The following is a 10,918-nucleotide window of genomic DNA, read 5'->3' as shown; positions in this document are numbered from 1 at the left end:
GACCTAGAGGATATTGCACTGAATGCAGTAAGTCAGATAGAGACAAATACTGCATGATTTCATGTACATGTGGAATCTAAAGAACAAAATAAACGACAACAACAATGGAAACACACTCATAGATACAGAGAATATTTTGAGGGCTATTAGATGGGAGAGAAGTCTGGGCGGGGCTGGTAAAAAAGGGCAAAGGGATTAAGAAGTACAAATAGATAGATACAAAATAGTCATGGAGATAAAATTGTAGCATAAGGAAAATAGTCTACAATGTCGTAAAAAATATGTAAGGGGGAAGATGGATTTAGTGGGATGACCACTTTATGAGTTACACAGATCTCTAATCACTATGCTGTACAACTGAAACTAATATATTATTGTATACCAACTATAATTGAAAAAAATTCATTGAATTGTACAATGTAAATATGAGCAACTACTTGTCTATTATACTTCAATAAAGCTGGGGGGAGAAACAAGGGAAAAAAAACTAGAGTAGATATCCCTCAATCTATTTCCAACTAAACTCAACTTCAACTTTAGCTTTCAAATGCCCAAATGATCCCATTTTTATACCAATTAGAATATACAATAAATATATAAACTATAAAAAATACTTTTAAATAGACTAAAAGTCTTATTATAAAATGATTTAAAAATCAAAGAATCTAAACTACCTTTAAATATATACATTAAATATTCATCACATGCTCTTAAAGTAACTCTCAGCTATTATCAAAAAAATAGTGCATTATGAATACAGATGCTCAAATGAAGTATTTTGAAGTTATCACCATCAAAAAGTATTTACTATATTTACACTGAGACAATTATAATTAAGGAACAAATAATTATATAAATCACATTACACACAGAAATTGCTGAAACTATGAATCTAAGAGGAAGGAAGAGAAGACCTAAAAAACACAAATCAGAATGGTAATGAACAAAGAAAGACTGTATTTCTAATCCTCTATATGCCTCTAGAAATTGCTTCTAGAAAAGACTCAAAAGCCCCTCAACTCATGCTCACAAAAGGATCTCCTACTAGGACCTTCCTACAAAACAATGTTGTTGCAGTGCAATAATATACAACTAAAGACTCCACCAGCACTTTAATAGCTAATCTGGAGAGTTTAGGCCAAGACAAAAATGAATGTTACTTCTTTCCTAGACATAGGAGAAAGTATCTATGTTGAATATCAGCTTTCCACATGCCCAGAAATCAAATCTAATTCATGAAAATAAAGTACAATTGTTAGCAAGGCTGTTGGGATGTATAATGCTCAGTATATGAAAATAATATGAAAGTTTTAATCAACCATATAAATACTAACATAAAACTCCAGAATTTTCTAGATCACATCAAAATATTTTAATAAAGGGTTCTATAATATCACTAAATTCATTATGTAATAGTTTTCTAAAGTTTCTACTGGTGATAGTTACCAGGCTCCTTCCCTATCTTTTTGACTTTAATTAAGGAAGTGCACTTGCATCCATTCACATTCAACTCCTGAGTATTACCAGATCTTGCCTTATGAGAAGCCACCCCACCCCACCACATGCCCTTAATGAAAGTAGAATAAGCAGTTTAAAATCACGTTTATTGTCTAATCACTTCCTTCTTTGACAGATAAAGAATTAGCACTCTTACCCTCATCGATATCCTCCTCTCACTTCAAAATGGAATTATTACCATTTTAATTTAAATGTTTATATATTTCTGAAAGTCTATTTCAAATATCTGCCAGTTTTCTCCATTTGTGATTATAGCAATATTACTATTCTTAAAAGTAACTCTTTAAAATTTAAAACAAAGCAAAAATTTTAGCTAACCATTTACACCAATTTTTAAAAATAAGATTTTATCTTATTTATTTAACAAACACATATAGTATTCACAATATGCCAGATACTACTGCTCTAAGTGCTTACAGTTATTAACTCATTCAATCCTCACAATAACGCCAGGAAATAAGTACTATTATTACCTCCATTTTACAGATGAAGAAATTTAGACATGGAGAAGTTAAGACACTTGCCCACAGTCACACTACTATTGGTACAGGAGTCAGATTCAAACCCAGGTATTATAATTCCAGAGTCAAACTCTTAAGCAGCATACTAAACTGCCTCTCCAATTTGTTGAAAACTCTTTAAAACTGTCCAAAATGAGACTCCACAGAATGTTGGATTTTATGGGAGCCTTTTTTTTTTTCTTGTGGGGGAGAATACTACCATAAAGTTTAAATTATAAGGCAATAAATCAATTATAAGACTTCAGTAACAGAAATCATGCTTTCAAAAGGAAGATATTTGGCTCAGTTAATTTAATATTATCAAATCAAAATAGATTTTTAAAGAAAAAAGATGTATGCGTTTATATGTAACACAATTTTGTTTCAAAACTCATTAAATCAATCATTATATGTATAATGCAATAAAAATATGAAATTTAAATTTATAAGCATTAAGGTTATAAATAAATATATGTAAAAAGCAATTTTCCCTTATAAATTGCATACTAGGAAAATACAGTAATGTTAAAAAGACTTATTAGAAATATTTATTAATACTATAAACATTGAAATTTCAAACTGATAGCCGAGAAATGAATTTTAAACAAGTAAAAATCTAGTTGTAGTCCTTGTTCTGTCACTAATTGTGTGATCTTGACTAAGTTAGTCCATTCTGAGCTTTAGTGTTTTCAGTGTTAGTGTTTTTAGTGTTTTTGTCTACCAAACAAATTTAAACTAGATAATATCCACAAATCTGTACAGTTTTAAAATTTTTTAATTCTATTTTTTAAAAGTTTTAAATTTTAAATCTTACCTCATCTGAAGAATCCAATTGTCCCAATGTCCCTGTTGCACCTGCAAAACCTTTGGAAAGGAAAAAAAAGTTGCCCTTCATAGTTATATAACGCTTTAATTTAAAATTACTTTGCAATATAATAATATCAAAAACTAAGTTTTGTTATAGTAAGACACTTCATTCTAACAGTTATCTTAGCAGAGTCCAACATTTATCTTTAATAAATTTGGACCTAATATTTTATACTTTGATCAGAAATCTCCAGTGAAAACCCAAATTTAATCATCACAAGTGGTGTTTCAGAAGTTCTCCCTTATTAGTTTTAAATTATGGTTTACCAAAGTTCTGGGCAATTCTTAAATATAACAACTGCTACATTTTTCACTAGTTAGAACCAAAACCTTAATTAACTAACCAAATTCCATTTAAGAAAAGTGCCTAATCTCTTCTTTGGCCAACCTATTCATTCTTGCTTCTAAATTTTTGTATCTTTTATTACTTTCCTTACAAAGAATGACACATTATTTAAATTTCTTCAATGATGAGTAAGGTTTGAGGAGTTTCTGTTTTAATACAGCAAGTTACTACTGTCCAAATTAAACATTTAGACAAACCTTGAACTGCCAGAGTGCTAGTACCAGCAGATGACTCCTGTATACCATATACAAGTTTATCCTCAGGATATGTAAGTCCAGAGCTCTTCAAAGCTATAAGGTACTTTTCATGACTTTTTTTTGCACAAGAATTTTCTCCAAGACCTAATATTTAAAACAAATTTAAAATAAGAAAAAATACATTTTGTTCAAAATATATGTACAGCCAACTCAATCACTAATATATGCCTATATAAAATAGGTGAATATGCTAATGAAGGGGAAACCCTAGAATGAATAAAAGTTTCAGACAACATTTTTGTGCTCATATTTAGCCTAACAATCCCAAAATGTACACACAGCATGTTTAGAACAAATAATGAAATCTGCTAAGGAACTGAGCATCTAAAATACATCAGACGCATGGTACAAAAATTAATAAATGATTCCTGCCTTCAAAGATGTTGAAAATTAGTGATAAAGAAAGTCAGATAATATGATAAAAGACAATTATGTAGCTGACTTCACTATTTAGTTTGACAATCCGTGCTCTCATAATACTATGTAGCCAGATTTACCCAAAGCAGAGTATTTAAGAAAAGCTTTCTGGAGAAGACAATGTCTGAGTGAAATTTTCAAATATTACAACTGAAATTACTGTTAATTCCTATTGTACCAAGCCTTTTATTGTCATATATAAGGAATCAAAAGTATAATTTCTATAGAAGTATCAATTAAAACTAATTTATTCCATAAAATATTGAAAAGTTTAGGTTCTAGAATTAAATAATCCTAGAACTTTCACTTTTACATTTCAGCTTATTAATTATTGCTAGTTTTTTTCTTTTTTCTAATATATTATGGAGAATGGAATAATAGTAAAAGGCCCTCTAAACTTATAGGAATAATCTCCAAACTCTATCTCCCTTACAGATACCATCAGGGTTTTAGGTTTCATTAAGGCTGACCTAGAATAGACCTTATTCTAGGTTTAGCCTTTTGTTTCAACTAAATGCCTAGGTTATTGTAATAAGGTCTCTCTGGTCTGACTGAACTGAAACTCCAATGTCTCCCAATATTGCTTAAGCTCTAATATCTATATTCTGCTTTTAACCCCATAGCAGTCGCTATCTAAGAAGTCTTAGGTAGTCTCATCTTGTACACATGTATCTCAGTCCTCAGCCAAGCACTTTCAGGGGTCCCATATACATCTTCCCTACTACCTCTTGGTATTTTGCTCTAGAGTCTAGTTTCAGTTGCCCTACTTAGCCCAATTGGACCACCATGTTCTGCTCCTATGCCAGCTTGCTGCACTAATGACAGGCAGGAAGTTGTCCCGAAAGAGAGATTCAAGGCAATCGTGAGGCTCATCTTATGGTTTTCTTTCTCTCAAAGCTTTACAGTCTTGTATTGCCTATTGTCGAATGCCGAACCTCGGTGCCTCACATTTTTTCCAGTTTTATGTTGTTTATGGTATAAGAGCTAGTCCAATAGTCAAAAGCAGAAGATGTCCTCTACCTGGACTCTAACTCACTACCACCCCAACTCCCCTCATCTCTGTGAAATCAGGACTCCGTTTTTATAAAAACTTCCTATTCTCTCATAGCATTTACTACAGTTTATAATTACACAATTTTTTGGTCTGGGTTTTTTAATGTTATCTCACTCACTAGACCATAAGCTTTATAAGGGTAGGAACAAGATTACCTAGTTTAGTTATTACCTTTTCCACCCCAAGCTCTAATACCTAGCCCAAAGCCAAACACACAGTGGATATTTAATAGGTATTAGCTGAAGAAATAAATATATCAAGACTATCTCTAAATAACTAACAATACACATGAAAATGTTCACCGCTCTAAAGAAACAAAACAAACTTCAATTTTCAAAATATGCTATTCATGAGCCAGCAAAAAAAAAGCCATTTAAAATATTTACAAGATTTTAAAATAATTGATATATTTATTATACTATAAATTTGAGCTAAAAAGTATAAAAACTAAAGTGTTTTATATAACAATATAGCATGCTATATAAAAGCATATTCAACAATTCCAAATTTTATAACTTGAATTCAATGTTATTATAAAATCCTCAGCCATATAACCCAAAAGTTTAGAATACCAAAAATAAAGACATAGAGTGGTTGTTATTATTGTTTGGAGAAGGGGAGGTAGAGTATAATTATGAATATGTCACACCAAAAGTTAGAAGACCTGGGTTCTAGTCCCAACTTCAAAATAAGTTAGTTGTAAGGTCTTGAACCAGTCACTTAATTTTTCTGGAGTTCAGCTTCTTCACCCATAAAAGAGGTATTCTTAATAACTTCCAGCTTTAGCAGTCTATGAAAAAAATCTACATTTTACTTTTAAGTTCTAAAATACTTAATAATTATAGTAATATAAGTAAATGTTAATGTTCTTTTAACATTTAACTCACCAGAAGTCAGATCTTTATAGTTTTGTTGGTTTGTCAAAACCTGAGTAAGAACAGACCGCATTGCTCCTCCCATTTTAGTTAGATCTTCTAAAAAGGAAATTTGAGGTTCCAAAAGCTGAAGGACTTTGTTAAGGTCTTTTTCTGATGGTACATCTGCTGCTAAAAAGACATATAATTAACTTTATTTAAAATATTTCGATAATAACAATATTTTATTCTTTTAAATTATAATGAATTAGATGACAGTATTTTATAATCAAAAAAGTTAATATAAGAACTCTATTTAGAAAGTAGGTATCCACCCAGCACTCAGCCTAGGGTGAGTAGACCTGCTCAGGAATTCAGTCCTCTAAGAAAGGGTTGATGCAGAAAAGACATAACTTCATAAAGTATTAAGCATTTAATTTGTGTAAAAAGATTTCGATTTGAGGGCCCTATATTTCCAGATATATAAATGTAATCATAAGATCATTTCAAAATTAGATAGTATTTCAGAAAAAGTAAAGATAATTCCCTAAAATAAAACAAGACAGAAATAAAATATATTGAGAGTACTATGAAAATATTAGGACAAAATTATGTCAGCTCTAAATTTAAACCTGTGGAGCAAATAACACATCCTCTATCATATTCCAAAAATACAGACTCATGTTAGCTGGAGGTCAAAGCAACTAATATGAAAAATAACTGTTTTCATAAACATGAGTGCTTTTACTAAAATAATTTTAAAATACCAGGCAATGTGTGCCTAGTAGAGATAGAGGGAGAAGAAAAAAACTTGAATAGCAACTGAAAAAGAATATTTAAGAGAAAAATAAAGAGATGTTTTAAAGAAACTGAGGTCTGAAAGGAAAAAGTAAATGGAGAGATTTAGAGCTAACTATAACTGGTAAAAGAAGAATGCATATAAGAGACCTGTGTGCCCAGAAAAGAAGACATCAATTTCATTCAACATTTATTCAGCATCTACTCCATGAAAGGCACTGAGAAGCAAAACTAAATAAGACATAGTTCCTACACCAAGGATCTCACAACCTAGTACAATGATAATCTGTGGATGAAATTCCAGATTGCACTCTATCATAATAGAATTGCATATAAAGTCACTTTAACCCCATAAAATGATTATTGATACGCAAAAGGCCAAGTATGTTTGATTGAAATGGAACGCAAGTAAACTGTAAAACCATGTAATCTCTGAACTTCCATTACCACAAATTGAAAATTTTCCAGTCCTTTCTTTAATTTTCAAATCTTTTTTTTCTTTTTTTGCACAGAAGAAATGAATGCTGAGCACAAGTGGTTATATAAAGAATAAAATTTTGTGACTCGAAGTTCATGAAGCTCATCTTAAAACAAAAAGTGCTTCCATTCATTCCTTTATGTTTTCAGATAATGGTAACACATAATTATCAAAGCTATGTATCTATATCATCTACCTTTTATAACTGCTAAATGTTGCCATAGGAAAAAATTAATATAATACACTTTTGTACAAATTAATCTGTGATTAAACTAATGGTTAAGTTTTAAGATTCTGACAATAAATAATTTCTACCTATTACTTTTCTAAAATAAGACACTTTAAATACAAAATGTAAATTCCCCAAAAGTCTGTAAACTAGTGTATGAGAAATCATACAGAAGACAAGTTCAATAATCCAGCTGGTCTCTGGTTCCTTCATGCCAGAGTAGTCCGGGACTAAATGAAAATATTTCTTTCTATGTTTTAAGTCACATACTCTGAGAGGAGTACAAGTACTTAAAGGATTGCATACTTTACTAAAAATGTAGAAAGTATTTGCTCACAACAAAGGTAACATGATTGCTTTAGGTGTAATGAAGATGCTATATAATATTTCTTCACACTTTAAGGATGGGGGAGGGATAGACAAAGATAAAGATGTATGCCATAGTTTCAAATTGGATGTAAGATTATTTACAGTATTAAATAAATTAAAACTTCCAAAGTAATGGAAAATGTAGTCCTTTATATGATAAAAATGCAAGTGTCATTAGAAAGGTAAACAAAATTACAAAAAGTTAATAAATTTGTTTTATACCATTAACTGATATCCATAATCCACAATGTCAGACTGAGAACTTTAATAGATGATACCTAAATCCAAATATTTAGCTAAAGTATATTAATCAGGATTGTGAATAAATCTTAAAAAGTAAGAAATTTGCATGTTTTTCTCTTTTTAACACTAGCATATGTTCTACCAGTAACACAGGAGTAAACCAATTGACTCTCTCTCATAAGTTGTTATATATGGAGGGGAACAAAAACATATAGTCTTCTATCAAAAAAGGGGAAGAGAGAAAGAGAAAAATATTGGTGAAATAGTAGTTTAATTTTCTAAAAATCTAAGATAGATTCAAACATTTCCAGGACTTCTTAATTGTGCTCTATCATAATTACATATAAAGTCACTTTAACCCTATAAAATGATTATTTGTTCATAAGCAAAAGGCCAAGTAAGTTTGATCAAAAACATCTTTGCTCCCAGGAGCACAGAGTGACTGAGTCAACTACAAGGCATCTATGAGCTTATATAATTAATATTTAATGTTTTTATTTAGTATTTCATAGTCATAAATAAAAACTGTTAAGCAGAAAAAATCTGAAAAAAACAACTCGTTATTAATGCTAAACTTTGTTAATCGGGAACTTGAAAAGAGTACTAACAAAGAGTAGATTAAACATACCTGGTTCACTATAGCCTTCTCGTAAGTACTGAATGAGACAAAAAATAAATCTTGGAAGAACAAATTCAGACATCATCAGTAAGTCTTTGGGAACACAGGGAATATTTGAACTTGATTTAATTTGATGCCTTTTGCAAAACCTGCAATATGAGAAAGAAAAAAAATTAACAGTGATGTCTAATCTGTCAGAATACAGTAGTCCTATTTATAATATCCATAAACAAAATGTAAGCAAATAACAAAGCCAAGTATTCTTCCTTTATGATTTTTAAGACAGCAAGTTAAAAGAATATAGTTTTAATAGGCCTTTGAATCAAAAATGGCACTGAGGGAGAATTATTCCTAATAAAAGGCCACACTAGCTAGGATCCAACTAGAATGAATACAAAAAGAAAATCTCATTACAGGGTTTATATTTTTAACTGCAATTTATTACCTTAACTACTACTTTATTACGCCAATCCTTTATAAACCATTAAATATAAATTGATCATTTCCCAATCATTTGTATTCTTTAACTAAACTATTTCTAACTTATTGCACAAATGAACAGGTAAGTGATAGAAATACCTGAAGTTTATTTTAAAAATTTAAACACTTAAGTATATACGTTCCAATTTTATTTATACTTATTTTGAAGTATGACTGGTATATTTGAGCAAAAATAAATGATTCTATATTCACAATCCAATGATCACAAATAAGGTATTTTGTGACCAAACATAAAATAACCAAACTAAACATATAAAATGCCTAAAAATAATCTTATTAGGAAAGGTGTAGAAAGTATTTTAGCTGAAAACTTAAAGGATTTGAATAGAGAAAACAACACACCCAAATGGAAAAACCATTGTTTTAATGTCAGTCCCACAAAACTTAATACCACTTGATTTCAACCCCAATCACGAGCTAATTCTAAAGTTCAAATGAGAGTATGTGTGTGGGAAAACTCGGTAAAACTTGAAAAAAAAAAAAAAGATGATAGTCACCTAGATCTTAAAACATATTACAAAAGCTATTGTAATTAAAAATATTTGGTAATGTGATAACATCAATGGACCACAGGGAGTTGAAGGAGACTATGTAAATTTGTGAATTTAATATAAAACTGTGGCATCTCAGTTCAATGCAGTGGGCAAAAGACAAACTGCTTTAGGACAATTGATTATTTAAATGCGTAAAATAAATTTGACATTTCTTACACCAGGAAAAAATTACCAGGAAAAAACCAAACTCTCCCACTACATTAACTCAAGGTATAGAAAGTCTAAGTACAACCAGAAACCAAAAGCCATAAAAGATAAAAACTGACTACATAAATCAAAAGCTTCTATACAGAAGACAATTATAAACTGGAAAAAATTTTTATAATAAGTAAAATAGGTAAAAGATTAATATCTATGATCTATGAACTGTCAAAAATGAATAAGCAAAAGAAAACAATAGAAAACTCAGGCAAGGTCATGAACAATTCACAAAACATGTACAGAATAGCTAATATACATGTGAAAAGATGTTTAAGTTCTCTAATAAATCAAAGCAATGAGTTATCAAATCAGCAAATAAAACTGAATAAATATCTTCCCTTTCTTAATTGATATGATTGAAAACAGAAATGGGATAACTCTGTACATATTCTGTTTCATAAAATGCTTTTTGTAAATAAAACAAAGTATATTTCTTTTGTTTAAAAAATTATCAAAGGAATGAATTTCATTAAAGTAAAAAATGAGTAACTAGAAAATGACCATTTTGTGATAGCTACTGAAATATTTGTTCCATGCAATAGAGCCATTAGAGGAAGACTTGAAATGAAATTATCCAGAGATCAGACTGTTATATCTTTACCAATCTTAGTATGACCAGAAGTGAAAAAATCAGGCTCTATGATGCTTATGAAATACACAGCACCATTTATGAAGTGTTCTTACCAAACACATTGAACGTAAATGACATCAAACCGCTAGAACTACCTTCTATTTATTAGAAGCATAGGAGATAAAGGAACAAATTACATGACATCACTAAAAAGTAAACAGACGAATTATAAATGGAGAATATTATACAGAAACTGAGTCTACAGCCATGCTACCCTGAACAAGCTGGATCCTGTCTGATCTCGTAAGCTAAGCAGGGTTGGGCCTGGTTAGTACTTGGATGGGAGACCACCTAGGAAGACCAGGTGCTGTAGGCATAAAAAATAAAAAAAAGTAAGTAATTGTAAGCTGACAAAGTCCTTGCAATCTGAGGGTCAACCAAGGGTTGCCTTGCCCAAAAAAAAAAAAAAGAAAAAAGACAAAAAGAAAGAAAAAGAAACTGACTCAGTTCTGCAATCTGTCAGTGGCAGGCGAAATAGAAGG

General features: G+C 30.4%; 1 protein-coding gene and 1 pseudogene across 6 annotated transcripts in view; one reads left to right on the top strand and one right to left on the bottom strand.

Moving 5' to 3' along the window:
• Positions 1-10,918, bottom strand: part of UBR3 (ubiquitin protein ligase E3 component n-recognin 3 (putative)) — a 187,104-nt gene that overhangs the window by 142,712 nt on the left and 33,474 nt on the right. For 4 of the 6 annotated variants that reach the window (XM_025039283.1, XM_025039285.1, XM_025039286.1 and 1 more), the window contains exons 2-5: positions 8,559-8,698; positions 5,847-6,005; positions 3,429-3,572; positions 2,833-2,882 (exon numbers count right to left, since the gene is read on the bottom strand). In XM_025039283.1, the coding sequence (XP_024895051.1) occupies positions 2,833-2,882; positions 3,429-3,572; positions 5,847-6,005; positions 8,559-8,698 (493 nt within the window). The remainder of the gene's footprint in view (positions 1-2,832; positions 2,883-3,428; positions 3,573-5,846; positions 6,006-8,558; positions 8,699-10,918) is intronic. The other 2 variants (XM_025039284.1, XM_025039288.1) reach the window with 1 other exon arrangement.
• On the top strand, positions 10,634-10,752 carry LOC112470458 (annotated as a pseudogene).

Source organism: Pteropus alecto, unplaced genomic scaffold (genome assembly GCF_000325575.1).
Source record: "Pteropus alecto unplaced genomic scaffold, ASM32557v1 scaffold3, whole genome shotgun sequence".
NCBI lineage: Eukaryota > Metazoa > Chordata > Mammalia > Chiroptera > Pteropodidae > Pteropus > Pteropus alecto.
This window is presented reverse-complemented; position numbering and strand designations above follow the sequence as displayed.